At 40.2% G+C, this 21629-nt stretch overlaps 1 protein-coding gene across 1 annotated transcript; it reads left to right on the top strand.

Annotated features, from left to right (window-relative positions):
* Positions 1-240: 240 nt before the first annotated feature.
* LOC142213381 (embryonic protein UVS.2-like) lies at positions 241-21547 on the top strand. The gene is made up of 11 exons (XM_075281699.1): positions 241-367; positions 456-573; positions 790-965; positions 1440-1521; positions 1665-1792; positions 1915-2030; positions 2529-2754; positions 3099-3217; positions 4689-4899; positions 20152-20217; positions 21528-21547. Exons 1-11 carry the CDS (start codon positions 241-243, stop codon positions 21545-21547), a joined length of 1389 nt encoding a protein of 462 aa, XP_075137800.1.
* Positions 21548-21629: the final 82 nt, after the last annotated feature.

Below are 21629 nucleotides of genomic sequence, written 5' to 3'. Positions count from 1 at the left end.
CGGGATCCCCTGTCAGCTTGCGATAGGCAATGAGTCATAGAAATAGTAACATGGGGTCTTTTACAACAAAGACCAAGCAGAAACCTTCTTGTAATTTATATTTGATGAATCTTCCGCATCTTCTGAAACTGAATTGTCCCCAGAATATCCTAAATCTAACAATATGAATGTGTAATACTAGTAATAATATATGTCTGATATTGAATTTACAATGTAAATCTTTTTTTTTTAGCAAATCCCATGGTCTTACATTATGAGGACATGCTGATAAATCCTGGACGCAGTGCTACAACTTGCACACATTGCTTGTGGCCCAAATCTACAGATGGGATCGTCAATGTTCCCTACGTATTTTTCTCTAATTATAGTGAGTTTTTCCTCTTTATTTTATACCTATGTGGTCATGCCAACTGCCCAACACTGGATCATCCTATAAATATTCATGTCACCCCCAGGTTCTTGGCAACTCAGCTTGTTCAACAATTCTATACAAGAATTTGAGACCCTTACCTGTGTGAGGTTTGTACCCCGGACAACGGAGAACGACTACCTCAATATTTTGGATACAGAAGGGTAGGTCCCACTACTCAGACTGGGGGACTAAAATCCTTTTTAGAAATCATCCATTGTGGGAAGGTTATCTGTATGCACTTGAGAAAGAGCAAGATAGGCTCAAAACGCGTTGTGAAAATAAAGTTTGTTGATTTACCCAGGCGAGCACGGTTCTTCTGTTCTCCCCTCGAGTGAGAAGGTCCACCCCCAATATTTTTATTTCTTCTATCTATTCAGATGTGTATCAAATGTGGGACGAGTCGGTGGAGGTCAAAGAGTTGGACTGGACAGTGGTTGTATGTACAGAGGAATTATACAACATGAGCTAAACCATGCCCTGGGCTTCTACCATGAACATATGAGGAGTGACCGTGATAACTATGTCACCATCATGTACCAGTACATACCATCAGGTAATGCCCACACTCTAAATATATTGTTACGAAGTAGATGAGGGGCCAAATTGCATTCAATTATCTATGTGTGATTTGTAGCTATAACCTTGTCATCTGCATCTAGACCTCTTTTGGTGCATCCCATAATTTTATCTGCCTTGGCAGCAGCTGCCTGGCACTGGTCACTAAAGGTAAGCTTGCTGTCCACCAAAATCCCCAAGTCTTTTTCATTGCCAGTCTTATCCAGTAATTTACTATTAAGTACTATGCACCCTCTACCAGGCAATAAACATATTAAAAAGTGCATACTAACCACCATGGCACCCTATTGGTGACTGTGACCCAATCTGAGTGCCCCCAATTACTAAGCACCTTTGTTTTCTATCATTGAGCCATTTGTGAAATAAACATCATCAAATATTCTAATACAGTTGATATTCGTTACATTCTCATTACAATAAAAAGTCTAATAGAAATCCTTTGTCTTTTTAGGTTCTGTTTACAATTTTGCCAAACTGGACACCAATAACCTTGGTCTGGAGTATGACTATGGATCGGTGATGCATTATGACCCGTAAGACTAACATTAATAATAAATACTTAATAATATCTAGATACAATAGAGGACAAAGCTATAGTACGTCTGATCTATTCTGTTCTATGATGTATCATTCAGTCACATCCTTATGTCTCCTCCTTGTGTCTATCTCTGGCCAGGTGGGCATTCTCTAACACATCAGGACAACCCACTATTGTGACCATCCCCATCCCAAACATCCCAATTGGACAAAGAGATGGACTCAGTGTTCTAGATGTTTCTAAAATCAACAAATTGTATCAATGTGGTAAGTTCTTGCAGGGCTACCGTTTTCAAAAAGTTTTGTCCAAGATCAATCATCAAACCATAAGAGACCAATAAAGATATTTTTCTAAAATATAAACATGATATTTATTTTTTCCCTTTTAGACATCTGTGCTAATTTACTGAATGAAGACAATGGGACTCTGACCTCAGCCAACTACCCATCACCCTACCCACATAATACCAACTGTGTATGGCTGATCAGGACGCCATCAAACCAGGTACAGTGATGAAGAACCGGAACTAGTATATCAGGCGGATCCGGTATATCAGGAAGGAGATCTCAGATCCCTACATTTATACAATCTTCCTCCTGATACATGGGGGTTATCAATAAACCTTCAATCAACAAATCAGACAAGGGTTATTGAAACCTCTGCATCAGAAATGCAAATGTAACATCATAATACCATTAAATGGACAAGTAAATTAGCCTCATAGCTAATTGGTGCTGTACATTATTATATTAATTCCATGGTGCTTTCCATTTGAGGGTTTACATACGATACACAAAATATACAAACAGATATGATACTAACAATGACCGACACGCACAGTGGGATAGAGGGCTTACAATCGATGAGGGTAGAGTGATCGAGACAAAAAGTGAAGGGAGAGGCTGTTCAGATGGTGATGTGGTGACAGTAGTATTACTGGAAGTTGTAGGCCTTCCTGAATAGGTGGAAATCAATCTTTTTCATATTTTCTTCTTTTTTTAGGTTTCCTTGAACTTCACTGCCTTTGATGTCCAGTCATCTCCCAATTGTGCATCTGACTATATTAGGATTTATGATGGTCCCACTAAGAACCATCCCCTGATTTTGGACAGAACTTGTGGGTCCGGACTGATCCCTCCGATTATTTCTTCTACTAGCCAACTACTGGTGGAGTTTTCTAGTGATGACAGTGTTGCTGGGGTCGGATTCAAAGCTGTATACAGCTCAGGTATAGGATAAAATTGTGATTGTCTTAAAAATAATTGTCGTTATTTAATAATATAAATGGTTGTGGAGGAATTCCATTGATGGCCTCTCCATAAGACAGATGAAACCGTTGGAACCTTCACAAACAACACAAGAGATCAGATGATTGTTTTTCATCTATTCATTTGGAACATGGCAGATCAGCCAAAACTGACTTGATGTTTGACACCCTACATTCTATGCAATGTAATCTCATGGAAAGGTGTCAAATGTCAATTTAATGTTTGGTGAGTCAAATGAATGTTTTCTACATCTGTAGATCCAGATTATTGACCCTATAAAATATAAAATGTATCTTTTTCACAGTGCAATGTGGAGGAACCTTCTATACACCACAGAGAACCATTACTTCACCTGGATACCCCCTACGCTATTACCCAAACCTGAGATGCATATACACAATCACGGCCCCTGTTGGACGCCGGGTAAGGACTTATATTCTTTTAAGATGTTGGATTTCTTAGTCTCTACTTGAGTTTTGATCCCAGAAATCCTGAATCTAACAAACAATTATATCTTCCTCTATTAGAGGTAGCCATTGTCAGAGCTCAGAATCTCACCCCTTGTTTGCTCCTGCCGGACACCACCCTGCTAACAGTACAGAGCCCCAAACAATAACAGCATAGACTAATTGGGAACTGTGGGGGCTAAAGAAAAAATTCCAACCGTGTCGGAATCAGGAGTGCAGAAAACTATTAAACTATGACATGGACTTGATGGAGGTGGTGGAAGCTCTTCTTTAAATATAGTTATTGAGCTCATGATTGGACAATTTCCATTACTAAAATTCCAAAGAGTCAAAGCCAAAATCAACAGAATTGGCTAAAATTCTTTCCTTGAGAATCTTTAAGTACATTCACAAACTACTTTTCTCAGAAATAATAGGCTTCAGGAAAGAACGTGAGCACAAATACAATGTGAATATAATTCTCCATGCTCGCAGCTCAATAACCTCGCTTATCCTTCTCGACATTGATGCCGAGAAGGTGTCGAGATTTTTAGGTGCCTGGGATTTTATGCGACAAAGTTTCTATAAATCTCCTCCCACGTATAATAATAATAATAATAATAATAATAATAATAATCTTTATTTATATAGCTACTACATATTCAGTAGCACTATATAAATCAGAGGACACATGAACAGACAATATGCGACTTTACAATGTGACAAAGAAATAAACATATCAAACAATAGGAGTGAGGGCTCTGATCACAAGAGCTTACAATCTATGCAGCAAGGAGGCAGCTTGGTAGCTGAGGTGCCCCTTCTGTACAAGAAGACCCTCTACACTGGTTCTGATACTGGGCCCAGGAGTCAGACCTCAGTGAACCGGATTACGGATTCTTTCTGTTATTCAATCTATTTTTATTTTCTGTATTGTACTGTACTTTTACCTGTATTTGCTTGTCATCCACTGATATGTATTCCTGTATATGTTAGTGTCTAGTACTGACCCAATCGGGTTAATAAATTTATAAAATTTACAAAGCTCGGTTCATATTATCCTATGAATTCACGCACTCATGGAGCATGAGTGGAAGGTAAGAAGGATGATCGGAGGTGTGTCAAGTGGCTTGGTAAGGTGAGATCCTTCACATATGAAATGGTACCAGTCAATGGTGTCCCTTCTGTTCTTATATTAAACACGTAACAATAAGTGCTCAGACACACCTTAATGTAGCTTTTGTGGATGACTTACTGATAATATTAGATATTTGAGGAAAATGGTGAGATATCTAAATTTATAGTAAATTATGAAGAATCTGAGATATTGTAATATTCAGCCATTATTCCTCATTATTAGTTCCCATTGTATGTTATAGTGTGATGTAATATTCTGTATGACAATGGTGTTATGATAACATTACAATATCTGCTTCTTATCTCTACAGATTTACCTGACCGTCAGTGATTTCCAGGTGGAGTCTTTTACTTTCTGTGCATTTGACTATTTAAAGATCCTGGATGGGACCAAGAGACTGGCCCCCCAATGTGGTGAAACTAAGATCAATCCCTATACCTCTTCTGGGAACACCTTGCAGCTGTTATTTGTTAGTGACAGCCGAAATGAGCTCCGAGGCTTCCAGGCATCATATAAATTTAGTGAGTATCACAGTCTCTTCTGTATATATCCGTCCCATACATACATGTTCTCCAGTTCCTGTAAGCCGTCTGTGTAATGTCTGAGTTGAGAGATGTTCTATGTAACTATCCTGTACTCTATCTAATAGGTGGGGGCCCTGATGAGCCCCTAAAGGAATTAGGTTTTATAAGCCAGACAAACCCTATAGTAAATATACCATATAGTAATAAATGTTACATCTTTTTATGTATTAAGGACATTGTATTACTTTGACAATAACAAGGAAGGTAATGTATAGATTTCCATGTCCTGTATTTGATCTTCTAATCCATCTTTATTAGAGATGAGCGAACAGTGTTCTATCGAACACATGTTCGATCGGATATCAGGGTGTTCGCCATGTTCGAATCGAATCGAACACCACGTGGTAAAGTGCGCCAAAATTCGATTCCCCTCCCACCTTCCCTGGCGCCTTTTTTGCACCAATAACAGCGCAGGGGAGGTGGGACAGGAACTACGACACTGGGGGCATTGAAAAAAATTGGAAAAAGTCATTGGCTGCCGAAATCAGGTGACCTCCATTTTAGACGAATAGTGGATTTCAAATCCGGGTCATATGAGAATGTGAACTTTGTGACTATGAGACAGGGATAGCTGTACAGGCAGGGATAGCTAGGGATAACCTTTATTTAGGGGGGAATGTTATTAAAAATAACTTTTTGGGGCTCTATCGGGTGTGTAATTGTGATTTTTGTGAGATAAACTTTTTCCCATAGGGATGCATTGGCCAGCGCTGATTGGCCGAATTCCGTACTCTGGCCAATCAGTGCTGGCCAATGCATTCTATTAGCTTGATGAAGCAGAGTGTGCACAAGGGTTCAAGCGCACCCTCGGCTCTGATGTAGGAGAGCCGAGGGTGCACTTGAACCCTTGTGCACCCTCAGCTCTGCTACATCAGAGCCGAGGGTGCGCTTGAACCCTTGTGCACACTCTGCTTCATCAAGCTAATAGAATGCATTGGCCAGCGCTGATTGGCCAATGTATTCTATTAGCCTGATGAAGTAGAGCTGAATGTGTGTGCTAAGCACACACATTCAGCTCTACTTCATCGGGCTAATAGAATGCATTGGCCAGCGCTGATTGGCCAGAGTACGGAACTCGACCAATCAGCGCTGGCTCTGCTGGAGGAGGCGGAGTCTAAGATCGCTCCACACCAGTCTCCATTCAGGTCCGACCTTAGACTCCGCCTCCTCCGGCAGAGCCAGCGCTGATTGGCCGAAGGCTGGCCAATGCATTCCTATGCGAATGCAGAGACTTAGCAGTGCTGAGTCAGTTTTGCTCAACTACACATCTGATGCACACTCGGCACTGCTACATCAGATGTAGCAATCTGATGTAGCAGAGCCGAGGGTGCACTAGAACCCCTGTGCAAACTCAGTTCACGCTAATAGAATGCATTGGCCAGCGCTGATTGGCCAATGCATTCTATTAGCCCGATGAAGTAGAGCTGAATGTGTGTGCTAAGCACACACATTCAGCACTGCTTCATCACGCCAATACAATGCATTAGCCAGTGCTGATTGGCCAGAGTACGGAATTCGGCCAATCAGCGCTGGCTCTGCTGGAGGAGGCGGAGTCTAAGATCGCTCCACACCAGTCTCCATTCAGGTCCGACCTTAGACTCCGCCTCCTCCAGCAGAGCCAGCGCTGATTGGCCGAATTCCGTACTCTGGCCAATCAGCACTGGCTAATGCATTGTATTGGCTTGATGAAGCAGTGCTGAATGTGTGTGCTTAGCACACACATTCAGCTCTACTTCATCGGGCTAATAGAATGCATTGGCCAGCGCTGATTGGCCGAATTCCGTACTCTGGCCAATCAGCACTGGCTAATGCATTGTATTGGCTTGATGAAGCAGTGCTGAATGTGTGTGCTTAGCACACACATTCAGCTCTACTTCATCGGGCTAATAGAATGCATTGGCCAATCAGCGCTGGCCAATGCATTCTATTAGCGTGAACTGAGTTTGCACAGGGGTTCTAGTGCACCCTCGGCTCTGCTACATCAGATTGCTACATCTGATGTAGCAGTGCCGAGTGTGCATCAGATGTGTAGTTGAGCAAAACTGACTCAGCACTGCTAAGTCTGCATTCGCATAGGAATGCATTGGCCAGCCTTCGGCCAATCAGCGCTGGCTCTGCCGGAGGAGGCGGAGTCTAAGGTCGGACTTGAATGGAGACTGGTGTGGAGCTATCTTAGACTCCGCCTCCTCCAGCAGAGCCAGCGCTGATTGGTCGAGTTCCATACTCTGGCCAATCAGCACTGGCCAATGCATTTCTATGGGGAAAAGTTAGCTTGCGAAAATCGCAAACTGACAGGGATTTCCATGAAATAAAGTGACTTTTATGCCCCCAGACATGCTTCCCCTGCTGTCCCAGTGTCATTCCAGGGTGTTGGTATCATTTCCTGGGGTGTCATAGTGGACTTGGTGACCCTCCAGACACGAATTTGGGTTTCCCCCTTAACGAGTTTATGTTCCCCATAGACTATAATGGGGTTCGAAACCCATTCGAACACTCGAACAGTGAGCGGCTGTTCGAATCGAATTTCGAACCTCGAACATTTTAGTGTTCGCTCATCTCTAATCTTTATGTCTTTCTCTACAGTATAACTGGAGATCACCGCACCCCGGAGTACAGATTCATTCTAGCTCTTTATTCTGGAAATAACATGAAGATAAATGTATATCATATTCTTGATTTTTTTCTACTTTACCAAGTCATATTGAATTAATATACAGGAAATAAGTAATGATTTCTGTCCCTTATAGACATTCCAATAAAGTTTCTATTTGTATCATCCATTATATTATCGTCTGTGTTTAACTCCTGAAATGTGACTGCATGCTTGTATGGGATAATGTGAGGGGGTGCGGTAATGGCGGCCATGTCAATGTCTGCAGTATAAGGAATGAGGTTGGGTTTCTATGTGTCTACTATTTTCAAGTAATGGCCACTTAAGGTCTTCATAGAGGTACCATAGAGGTACCACGAGTGTAGCAGAAAGGAACAATACGCCTCAACCCTAATTATTGCAGATCTTCAGAAATATATTGTCCCACGAATTTCCAATTCCCATCTTCACTTGTTACCATGAATTCATATAACAGCCTTTCAACATAAGAAGAAGTTGAGAGTAGATTTATAAAGTATGGTTTTATATTTTCAGTGAAAAGGATTGTCCAGAAAAAAAAAGTCATAGAATTTTCTCACTTCTTGGCCTTCTGTTGATGTACCAGTAATAATAGTAATAAATTCTGTAGGCCTTCTGTTCCAATACAGAGGAAATGGCTTTCTCTCCTCTCTGTGCTGAGGTATCAGCAGACCAGTTATCCAAAAGGGGTTTGGTTGTGTCCTAGCTACAATTTAAAGCGGTTCCCCTTTGGTCCTGTTCCCTCAACTGGATTGTGTAATGTGATCTTATCTAATTCCACAACATTGCAGCAAATTTTCAAACTTTTCCCCAAAGTTTAGTCTAGTAAAGAGTGGCAGTAAATTACTCTCCTGTTCCGACTTCTGTACCAGTACCATGCTCCCATCCAGACAGGAGGTGGTAGAATGTTCCCCTAGTGCGCCAAAACTCCTTTTCACTCATTGGCTGTACAGCAGGTGGTGCCTTTTTGAGCATACCCAAGGAACAGCTAACTCTTACTACAGCCTGACCCTTTACTGTCATACAAAGGTGGGAAAGTCTTCCAATAATAGGAACTTTCCATGCTTTCCAGTGAAGATCGGTGCAGTAACCCTTCAGTGCGGAGTGAGCGTAGTGTGACCTTGGCTTTTCCTGAAAGATAGTAGAACAAGTGACAGCAATAATTGGGAGAAGTATTGTCTGATTGACCTGCACTCAACCTCAGTATCAACAGGAATCCACTTGTCTTGTTTGTGGATGGAACTCAGAGGGCCATGAGTTCTGCAAAATGACTGGGGGAGGGTGGTGGTGGGGGGGGTGATTGAAAAAGAGCCACTGCAGCAGACCACTAGCACTGTCCATAGGAGTTGGGCCCCTAAGAAGTTCTCAAAGCGCAGTACAGCTCAGATGAGAAGAATTCATTAATGAATCAGGCCTGAGCAATTTATTATTAACTTAAAGAAACAATATATTTTATAGTCATCATGCAGAATAAAACTAGCTAGAAATGTAATTGCATATATATATATATATATATATATATATATATATATATATATATACAGTCCTATGAAAAAGTTTGGGCACCCCTATTAATCTTAATCATTTTTAGTTCTAAATATTTTGGTGTTTGCAACAGCCATTTCAGTTTGCTATATCTAATAACTGATGGACACAGTAATATTTCAGGATTGAAATGAGGTTTATTGTACTAACAAAAAATGCGCAATATGCATTAAACCAAAATTTGACCGGTGCAAAAGTATGGGCACCTCAACAGAAAAGTGACATTAATATTTAGTACATCCTCCTTTTGCAAAGATAACAGCCTCTAGTCGCTTCCTGTAGCTTTTAATCAGTTCCTGGATCCTGGATGAAGGGATTTTGGACCATTTCTTTCTACAAAACAATTCGAGTTCAGTTAAGTTTGATGGTCGCCGAACATGGACAGCCCGCTCTCAAATGATCTGAAAACAAAGATTGTTCAACATAGTTGTTCAGGGGAAGGACACAAAACGTTGTCTCAGAGATTTAACCTGTCAGTTTCCACTGTGAGGAACATAGTAAGGAAATGGAAGACCACAGGGACAGTTCTTGTTAAGCCCAGAAGTGGCAGGCCAAGAAAAATATCAGAAAGGCAGAGAAGAAGAATGGTGAGAACAGTCAAGGACAATCCACAGACCACCTCCAAAGAGCTGCAGCATCATCTTGCTGCAGATGGTGTCACTGTGCATCGGTCAACTATACAGCGCACTTTGCACAAATAGAAGCTGTATGGGAGAGTGATGAGAAAGAAGCCGTTTCTGCACGTACGCCACAAATAGAGTTGCCTGAGGTATGAAAAAGCACATTTGGACAAGGCAGCTTCATTTTGGAAACAAAAATTGAGTTGTTTGGTTATAAAAAAAGGCGTTATGCATGGCGTCCAAAAAGAAACAGCATTCCAAGAAAAACACATGCTACCCACTGTAAAATTTGGTGGAGGTTCCATCATGCTTTGGGGCTGTGTGGCCAATGCCGGCATCGGGAATCTTGTTAAAGTTGAGGGTCGCATGGATTCCACTCAGTATCAGCAGATTCTTGAGAATAATGTTCAAGAATCAGTGACGAAGTTGAAGTTACGCCGGGGATGGATATTTCAGCAAGACAATGATCCAAAACACCGCTCCAAATCCTCAGGCATTCATGCAGAGGAACAATTACAATGTTCTGGAATGGCCATCCCAGTCCCCAGACCTGAATATCATTGAACATCTGTGGGATGAGTTGAAGCGGGCTGTCCATGCTCGGCGACCATCTAACTTAACTGAACTTGAATTGTTTGTCCAAAATACCTTTATCCCGGATCCAGGAACTGATTAAAAGCTACAGGAAGCGACTAGAGGCTGTTATCTTTGCAAAAAGAGGATGTACTAAATATTAATGTCACTTTTCTGTTGAGGTGCCCATACTTTTGCACCGGTCAAATTTTGGTTTAATGCATATTGCACATTTTCTGTTAGTACAATAAACCTCATTTCAATCCTGAAATATTACTGTGTCCATCAGTTATTAGATATATCAAACTGAAATGGCTGCTGCAAACACCAAAATATTTAGAACTAAAAATGATTAAGATTAATAGGGGTGCCCAAACTTTTTCATAGGACTGTATATATATATATATATATATATATATATATATTTCAATACATATCAGATTTATATGTAAGTGCGACACTTCTCAAAATCATGCAAAACTGTGACCAAGCTTAGTATTCATGATATCGGTCTAATAAAAGTTAATAAAATGTTGCAATACAGCTTTCCTTGTAACGTTTCTTACACTCTTCAATACTACAGTGTTTGTACCTAGTTTAAATGGGGCGTCCAATTTAGTAACATTTTTGGGAAGACTGGTTAGCATGTCAAAAAATAATAAAAACATTCCTTACCGCTCCTCTACAACTGCTTGTCATTGTACATTGTATATAGTGAATCTCCCAGTCTATGAAACATGCAATCAAAAGATTGTAGGTTCAACCCTCTAGGGACTAATAAAATAGTTTAAAAAATTTAAATTAAAAAATTAGAAAGATATAGTAATATTGGGTTCAGGTCCCAGCATAGCTACAACCTCTCTGCCGTCATTTGTGGAATGTGGTGAGCAAGACACAGCACACGGGAACTTTCGAATGTCTATCTTTGTCCAGTTCTGATATGAGTTTGTGACATCCCAAGGAACTGAATAACATGTTAACAAAAATTCATGTATTAACCATTTCTGATGAAATTTAGAAAAATCCATGTCTGATTTGCTAAATCTAGATTTATTGATAATTCTCAGAAAGAAGATTTTATAAATGTAGTGATATGTGATCTTCTTCCTGATATATTGGATAGACCTGATATACTAGTTTTGGTTCTCTATCACTTTACAAAGTTTGATGATGTTATAATAATAGGATGATGGGTAGTTGGATGAGGTCAGAGTCCCATTGATATCATTCTGTAAATTAGAACAGATATGTAAAAGAGAAAAGAATAAATTAATCAAGTATAGTTTATATTTTATAAAAATATCTTTATTGGGGCAACACGGTGGCTCAGTGGTTAGCACTACAGCCTTGCAGCACTGGAGTCTTGGGTTCAAATCCTGCCAGAAACAACATCTGCAAGGAGTTTGTATGTTCTCCCCGTGTTTGTGTGGATTTCCTCCCATACTCCAAAGACATACTGATAGGGAAAAATGTACATTGTGAGCTCTATATGGGGCCCCCAATCTACATAAAGTAAAAAAAAATATCTTTAGTGTTCTTTTATGGTTTGATGATAAATTGTGGACACAACTTTTTGAAAACTGTAGACCTGCAAGAACTTACCACATTGATACAATTTGTTGAGTTTAGAAACATCTAGAACACTGAGTCCATGTCTTTGTCCAATTGGGATGTTTGGGATGGGGATGGTCACAATAGTGGGTTGTCCTGATGTGTTAGAGAATGCCCACCTGGCCAGAGATAGACACAAGGTCCTGATGTGTTAGAAAATAGAAACAAGAGGAAGACATGAGACTGGGACCAAATGATACATCTTAAAACAGAGTATGCCAGATTTTATAATAGCTTTGACTTCCATTGTATATACAGTACATATTATTAATGTCAGAAAAAAATGATTGTTTGCATAATGCATCACTAATCCATAGTCATACTCCAGACCAAGATTGTTTGGCAAAATTTTAAACAAAACCTAAAAAGACAAAATTAGACAGGCCTCCTGGCCAATACATAGTATACAGTTCTGTGCACTGCGCTCCTCAGAATCTGCTGGTCTGTAGGATTGCTGGTGGATGGACCTCCACCGATCTGATACTTGTAACCTATGCTAAGGTTAGATCAACATTAACCTTTGAATCCTCCTTGAAATTTGCCATTGCTAGAGTTACTTCTTTCATTGGATGACATAGACAGGGCTTTAGTGCTCACCACCTCCATGTGACATCCATTTACTGCTTGTAATATTACTTCCGCTCAGCTCGGTTTTCAACATGTTCTAAACTGTGATTAAAAATAATCTAATAATAAGACTCCATTAATTTTATTTTCTTTTAAACAAGATTTTGATTAACTAAACTAAAAGACGTCTTAGTAGTAGAACCTACCCCTATGAAGGTACAAAGTTGAGGTGGTCATTCTCCGTTGTCCTTACGCAGATGCCTACTGGATCTATATGCCAATGGTTTTCTTAAGATGTAACATTCACATTGTAAATAATTTACTGCATTTGGACATACAGATGCTGGGGGCTGGCAGGGCTAGACAGTCCAACTGAGTAAGCAATCATACCCGAAGGTTCCCGAGCAGCTTACAACCATGTGTGTATTAATTAGAAGTAGAGATGAGCGAGTAGTATTCTATTGAGTAGGTATTCGATCGAATACTACGGTATTCAAAATACTCGTACTAGATCGAGTACCACTCGCTATTCAAATGGAAAAATTCGATGCAGAACCAGTATTGATTGTCCGCATGCTATACAGTCGGCCAATCAACGCTGGTTCTTCTCCTACCTTTAGAAGTCTTCTCTGTGCAGCTTCCCCGCGGCGTCCTTCGACTCTGAATTCACTCTGCCAGGCATCGGGCCTGGACAGTGCCGACTGCGCATGCCCGTGCTACAAGAAAATGGCTGCTTTGACTGTAAGTGGCCATTTTCTTGTAGTGCGGGCATGCGCAGTCGGCTCTGCCCAGTCCCGATGCCTGGCAGAGTGAATTCAGAGCCGGAAGACGCCACGGGGACGCTGCACGGAGAAGACTTCTCGGAGGATCCAGCCCGACCCTCACTCGTGGACTTGGTAAGTTCAGTTTGATCGAATGTTGCCTACACCTGAGACGAGCATTTTTCCCCCATAGAGTATAATAGGATTCGATATTCAATTCGAGTAGTCGAATATTGAGGGGCTACTCGAAACGAATATCGAATATCGAGTATTTAACTACTCGCTCATCTCTAATTAGAAGATATTGCATGGCTTGGATATTTTGCAAGTTAGGCTCGTTTCACATCTGCGTTCACGGGTTCCGTTCCCCTCTCCACAAGCAGCACTTTTCTTTCCACATTTTTTGCGCTGAAACTGAGCAGAAACCACACGGACCCCATTATAGTCTATGGGGTTCATAGATTTCCTAAATCTTCTCATTCATATAGTTGAAATCTTTCTACATTATTGGAAGGATTTGCTCTTTGCCTAGATGAGTGTTAATGTTCATGATCAGAATGCCTTATAGTCATGTAGATGATAGAAATCTATCCAATCACAAAGCAGAAATAAAGGTATTTGTAATGGTCAGAGGAAGACCGTGGGGCAGGTATATGCCTGTTATACATATAGAATTATCTTTACAATGGCCCAGTGGCTTGCAAATGTATTCACACCCCTTGAACTTTTTCACATTTTGTCACCTTACAACCACAGACATAAATGTATTTTATTGAGATTTTAAGTAACAAACCAACACAAAGTAGCAGATAATTGTGAAGTGGAAGGAAAATGATACATGGTTTTCAAAATTTTAATAAAATAAAAAACTGAAAAGTGTGACGTGCAAAAGTCTTCAGCCCCCTATATCAATACTTTGTAGAGCCGCTTTTCCCTACTATTACAGCTGCAAGTCTTTTGGGGTCTGTCTCTACCAGATGTACGCATTTAGAGACTGAGATTTTTGCCCATAATTTTTTGCAATACAGCTCGAACTCAGCTAGATTGGATGGAGACGTCTGTGAACAGCAATTTTCATGTCTTGCCACAGATGCTCAATGGGATTTAGGTCTGGGCATTGACTGGGACACTCTAACACAGGGATAGGGAACCTTCGGCTCTCCAGCTGCTGTGAAACTACAACTCCCATCATGCTCCATTCACTTCCATGGGAGTTCCAAGAACAGCAGAGCAAGTATGCATGCTGGGAGTTGTAGTTTTGCAACAGCTGGAGAGCCGTACGTTCCCTACCCCTGCTCTAACACATAAACCATCCCCTGTAGCTCTGGTTGTGTGTTTCTCCTTTCCAGTCTCAAGTCTTTTGCAGCCTCCAATAGGTTTTCTTCCATAATTAGCTTCATCTATTTCTCATCAACTCTGACCAGCTTGAACCACAATTGTTATCAAGTCAACCTGTGTACTTATTGCAGGTATTTGTTTATACTGAGATCTACTTAACTTGCAATACATATAGGACCATACACGTCCATTCAAGGCCAGAATATAGGCTGCATCTTCCCTGTATTCTACGATGTGGTGGGTGGTTTATATCCTCAGTAGTCGATGGGATTAGGGGGATACCACTAACAGTACATTAGTGTCAGTGTAACAATATATATTCGGCTCTCCATAGGGATTTTTCAGTCCCCTATATTGATTTTCAGTGAATTTGTGGATACCATTTTGAGGGTACTATCATACTTTATAAGTGAAGGTGTATCATGGTCATGGGTTTCTTGCACACTCATAATTCCCAGATTTAGATTTTCCATGAGACCCTACCAGCATAACTACCGGTATCCCTGCAACAGCTACCTCTAGCACCTCTTCCACCTCTGTCTCTTACAAAACAAAACTCTGTTCACATCCAACTCATCAAGATCAAGAATGGAAGGACTAGCGCTATGGGGCATATCTTTCTCAGCAGATGCCACATCACTATTAGATATGAGCGAACACTAAAATGTCCGAGGTTCGAAATCCGATTTGAACAGCCGCACACTGTTCGGCTGTTTGAACGGATTTCGAACCCCATTATAGTCTATGGGGGGAAATGCTCGTTTCAGGGGTACGCAAAATTTGATAAAATTATACTTACCAAGTCCACGAGTGACGATCAGGCTGCATTCCCCTTGAAGTCTTCTCCTGGCGCAGCGCCCCTGCGGCGTCTTCTGGCTGGAATTCACTCTGCCTAGGCATTGGGGCCTAGGCAGAGCCAACGGCGCATGCGCGGTCGGCTCTGCCCGGCCCGATGCCTGAGCAGAGCTGACTGCACATGCGAGGGCATGCCCACACATGCGCAGTCGGCTCTGCCTAGGCCGGATGCCTAGGCAGAGTGAATTCCAGCCGGAAGATGCCGCGGGGACGCTGCACGGAGAAGACTTCTAAAGGTAGGAGAAGAACCAGCGTTGATTGGCAGAATTTATAGCATTCTGCCAATCAACGCTGGTTCTGCATCGAACCTTAAACCTCGAACAGCTAGTAGTGTTTGATCGAGTACGAGTATCTCGAATACCGTAGTATTCGATCGAACACCTACTCGATCGAACACTACTCGCTCATCTCTAATTACTATGAGGGATCAGTGTCAGCGAAGGTGCACCAACTGTGGAAAAGCAAAAAGACTGCTAGGTAAATTAGATGTTCCAACGGCAGAGAAAGAGAAGTAACCCTGACTCAAAAATGCTGAGAGAAATTAAAAAATAGTGACCTGGCGTCCTTCTGGTGGAAATAATAGACTCCGATCAGGAGCCCACCAGGCCAATTGCAACTCTTACCCGGACACCGTCCAAAACAGTGGGTGGTGATGCAAAATGGAAAGGATATATAGAACAAAAATGGGAAATGATCGAGTACTAATGGCAGAAAAATCCGTAATAAACTTAAAAATAAAAATAAACAATCTGGATGGTTAAGATGAATTGGTTCTGTTTATTGCTCCAAGGACATGAACAATGCGTTTTGACACTGGGTGGGTGTCTTCTTCAGGCCAAGCAGGAGGTGTCCAGCAATAGTCTTAGAACATTGGTTCAAAGTAGTGAATATCCTATAGACTGCCATTTTTAGTGGGGATAATAAAACGGTAAAAATTCAAATTAATTTTTTTTTAATGAATTAAAAAAGCTTACATTTCAAATGACCTTCTTTTACTTTATTTCACATTAAAATAAACAAAACTAAACATAAACAAATTATACATCCCCGTATATGAAAATGCCCAAACTACAGGCATTCAAAAATATGTTACCCAATACAGTCAACACTATTACAGGGAAAAAAAAATGGCTGAACAAAAAATGTGAATAAAAGTCAATAAACCAAAACATCAGACAATGTCGAAAATAGTACAAATAAAAAACACATCTGGCCCTACAAAAAAAGAGTATGATTTGTGCAGCCCCATTATAAAAAAAACTTACAGATGTCAGAATATGGTGACTCCAAGACTCAAATGTAGTCCTTCTCTAATTCCTCCCCATTCTGAAGTTTTTCCATGTTTTCAAGTATATCGTATAGAATATTAAATTGTACCAATGGTACAAACTTAAAAATTCTTTAAAACTTTAAAGAAACATAAAATTCTAGGTATTAGTAACCAAATGTAAAAAATGGAATTTAATTTTTGAATTTTTTTTTTTTTTTTACACAAAATTATTAACACGTCATCTGTAACCTATGAAATTAGCTGAACAAATTGTAGAACATTTCCATAGACATCACCATGGTCTCATATAGAGATAATTACATACATTTATAACAGGCATATACCTGCCCCGGGGTCTTCTGACTATTACAGGGATCTTCTTTCTGCTTTGTGATTGGTTGGATTTCTCTCCTCTGCCTGTATATAATCCAGTCCCATCGTGAAGGTTAGCATTCATCTAGGCAAGGAACAATCCTTCTAATATTGTAGAGATATCTCAGTAACATGGCCGAGAAGATTTCCCTCCTTCTCCTCCTTTGTGTAGCCGGACCTGTGACAAGTGTCCCCCTATCTCCACCATTACAGGTAAGATCCATTCATCTATATAGAGTAATATTTTTGCAGATCTTCTATAGGACTCAGTCAGCCATTTTGTATTTTGTTCACCTTTATTGGTAGAGTATTCTTGGGATCTGAAATTCAATGTTATAACTGAGACATGTAAATAGTTTTCCATGAATAACACCGACATGTGACCAAATATTATTACATTAATAATTGAGAGATACTTTATTCTAATTTTTTCAAATTCTTGTCTTCTTTTTGATTTGTCATCATATCTTCCATGGCTGAAATTTTTATCTTCAGGAATTCTAAGTTATAGAATGGCGAGATTTTTTAATAATTTAATAATCTATTTTTCATTTTTTGTTCTAATATTTTAATACATCAGTTGAATTTTTTACACTAAATAATTAGTTCATGATTGGAACTTTACTACATCAAAATCCACCGTGTATGTTGTACAACGCATTTCTTATAGCATTTTCTCATATATTGAAGTCTTACTAATGATTACAAATATGTTTTCTACAGATTTCCATACCAGGGTTAGATGAATATGGTAAGAAGTCTACACCGGGTATTTGGGCTAGACAAGAACATCTACAGTTGACATAAGCCGGAGAATCCCATTCAGGGATCCAACAAACCACATGCAGATCCTAAGCCGCTGGTTGGGGACAAAAGTCTTTGTCTTTGTTCACAATGTTAGCGATGTAACTATAATAAGATGAAGTGGAAATGGAACGTCACACTTGTAGATGTGCAAGTAACAGTAGTTTATTGAGTAGAGTTAAACGTTTTTCTATATTTCATATATCTTCTTCAGACTCTTCAAATCAAAATCCTAGCTAGGGTTTCCTGGGTTTAGATACTGGATGTGATAAACTCTCCGCACGGGGGAGCCTGCAGGGTCCACTTAAAGGAACAAGCAATAAGTTCTATGGGTAGCATGGTCGCACCAAAATGAAAGCCATACGGCTGTTAGGAGAGGCATATGGCTTTCATTTTGGCGCGACCACGCTACCCATAGAACTTATTGCTTGTTCCTTTAAGCGGACCCTGCAGGCTCCCCCGTGCGGAGAGTTTATCACATCCAGTATCTAAACCCAGTAAACCCTAACTAGGATTTTGATTTTGATTTGAAGAGTCTGAAGAAGATATATGAAATATCGAAAAACGTTTAACTCTACTCAATAAACTACTATTACTGGCACATCTACAAGTATGACGTTCCATTTCCATTACATATTTGGGGTTGGGACCCTACGTCCACACCTACCCATTAACTTGGGCCTTGCATCCCTCTACCATATAATAAGATGAAGATTAGAGATGAGCGAACAGTAAAATGTTCGAGATTCGATATTCGTTTCGAGTAGCCCCTCAATATTCGACTACTCGAATCAAATATTGAACCCTATTATAGTCTATGGGGGGAAAATGCTCGATCAAATTATACTTACCAAGTCCACGAGTGAGGGTCGGGCTGGATCCTCCGAGAAGTCTTCTCCTTGTAGCATCCCTGCGGCGTCTTCCGGCTCTGAATTCACTCTGCCAGCCATCGGGCCTGGGCAGAGCCGACTGCGCATGTCCGCACTACAAGCCTGCCAGTCGTGCCTAGCAGAGTGAATTCAGAGCCGGAAGATGCCGCAGTGAAGCTGCACGGAGAAGACTTCTAAAGGTAGGAGAAGATCCATTGTTGATTGGCCGACTGTATAGCATTCGGCCAATCAATGCTGGTTCTGCATCGAACTTTTACATTCGAACAGCGAGTGGTACTCAATCAAGTACAAGTATTTCAAATACCGTAGTATTCGATTGAATACCTACTTGATCGAATACTACTCGCTCATCTCTAATGAAGATCAATACACGAGGTTCATTATACTAAGAAACCATTGGCCTATTTTATAAATAGGCTTGTCTTGTTATGTGTCCTGAGAAAGTAGTTTAATTAAAACTAATCAGGTCAAGACATAACTACAACTGAGGTAAGGGCAGATAGGCCGGGGGGGGGGGGGGGCATGACTGGAAACACCGCAATTTGCTAGGAAAAATCGCGGCCTTTTACAGTAACTGCAAAGTGGATGGGATTCTTGCAAATCCCATGCCCACTTTGTGGTAAAAACTGCAGCATGGACACACTGCGATTTCCAAAACTGGCGCAGTTTTGGAAAATGCAGCATGTCATTAATATCTACGGAAATAATAGTGGTTTCCCATAGGTATAATTGTAACATAAAGCAAACTTTCTGTTTAAAGCGCTGCAGGTAGAATCGCGATGCGTTTACGCTACGTTTTTTTCCCGCAGAGCTTTATTGTTGTGTGACATCCCATGGGGCCTTATCCTGATAATTAATTTTTTGATGAATTAATCCAATCTTCTGAAACTGAATGATCTTATTCTGTATGAAACATGGAGTAAACAAATTTGATAAACTTCTAAAAATCTGAAATTTATCCTTTTTTGTTTTATCCAAAATTTAATTTACCGTTAAAGGATAAGTCAGGAATGAAATAAATCTTAAGGGCCCCTTCACACGGCGTAAGCGCTTGGTTCATTCTTAGCCGTACACACGAGCGCTTCTAAACACTTCCCACTCACTTCAATGGGAGCGCGTGTAAAGCCAGCTTTACGAGCGCTCCCATTGAAGTGAATGGGAAGTGTTTAGAAGCGCTTGCGTGTACGGCTAAGAATGAACCGAGCGCTTACGCCGTGTGAAGGGGCCCTGAGGGTAAAACTTCATACAGTGAATTGTAGTATTAGTATAGTATTACCAATAGTGGTATTAAAGCTAATAGAAAGGATAATAATTGCAGACAGTTATATGATAACTTTATTATACATCCTTTTAGTTGCAGATATTAAGGATACAGAAGAGCCCCAAGACACCTTTGGCAAAATAATCGAGGCTAATGAAGGTAAAAGATTATTTATAATTACCAGGAAATATAAGGGGGGCATTATATAAATTATTACCCTATATCTCAAGTGTTTACATTAAGTCATTATTTTAGTAATTTCTCAAGTAAAAACTTTTAATTCTAAAGGTCATGATTGGTCTAAATTATTGTAGTATACTTTATATGGGTGAAACAATAGTGTATCAGATTATTGTAACGTGCTTGGTGTGACGACTGCGCCTCCTATCACTAAATAAAAGGGAAATTTCCTCAAGACGAACCAAACAGGAATGGAGGGAAAGGGGGAGGGTGCGCACAACCGAACACTTCTGGAGAATTCTTTCAACAGTTTATTGCGCACAACGCGTTTTGGGCAATGCCCTTTCTCAAGTGCAATACAAACCGAGCGGTAGTCTAACCTGATGCGTCGCTTCATGATGTCTCTCCATTCCTGTTTGGTTCACTTTGAGGAAATTTCTCTTTGGTAGGGTTGAGCCGATCTTGAGATTTCAAGATCAATTTTAAAATCCAATTTCTGATCATTTTCCAGCTGATCCACATCCCGATCGCTCAACCCTATTAATGATATATACATGAATAGGGTTGAGCCGATCTTGAGATAAACTCTGACCTCTATCCCGCCGGAAAAGATCAGGATCGGAATTCCAATCGCGATTGTGAAATTTACTCGATCACCGATCAGAATCCAATCTTTTCCAATTCCGATCGCTCAACCCTACTCTTTGGTTGTCTACGCTATTAAAAGCAAACGGGGAATAGGCTACTGCCATATACCATGGGAACTACTTTTCATGCTGCTGTGGTGTTGTGACGAATTCACAACCACTGAAGGTAAGAGGCCAATCTACAGTGAATAATCGTTCACAATACCTATAACTTACTACACTATATTGGCGCTCGGTGTCTTTCTCTATTTTTATATTTTACATCACTAAATAAGCAATGATAAAGTCAGAGGCAAAATAGTCAGCTCTGAGACCTGCAGAAAGGATAATGGACTGTAGCTAAGAAATAGATATTACATAATTCAGGATCAGTACAAAGTACACTGTCAGTAGATTTCAAAATGGCCTCCCATTGTAGACACAGCACTTCCTGTCTCCAGAATATCTTAACTCTAACAATATGGAGACTGGTCCTACCTGAGAAGATATTGCAGAAACATCTCTGGATAGAATTGTTAAAACTTGAACACATAATGTAATGTGATATAAAGTGATATTATATAAGATTGTAAAAACTGGTGTGTAATGTTATCAAAGGTTCAAGACTAAAGTTAATTTTTTAACCATTGTTTCATCTCTCAGTATTATCCAACATTGTGTAAGACTCAATAATATCATTCAAGATCATACATGAATTTTGATATGAATATTTGCATCATAATATATATATATATATATATATAT

This window comes from Leptodactylus fuscus, chromosome 7 (assembly GCF_031893055.1).
Source record: "Leptodactylus fuscus isolate aLepFus1 chromosome 7, aLepFus1.hap2, whole genome shotgun sequence".
NCBI classification, from domain to species: Eukaryota; Metazoa; Chordata; class Amphibia; order Anura; family Leptodactylidae; genus Leptodactylus; species Leptodactylus fuscus.
The sequence above is the reverse complement of the archived record's forward strand: the minus strand, read 5'-3'. Positions and strand labels throughout refer to the sequence as shown.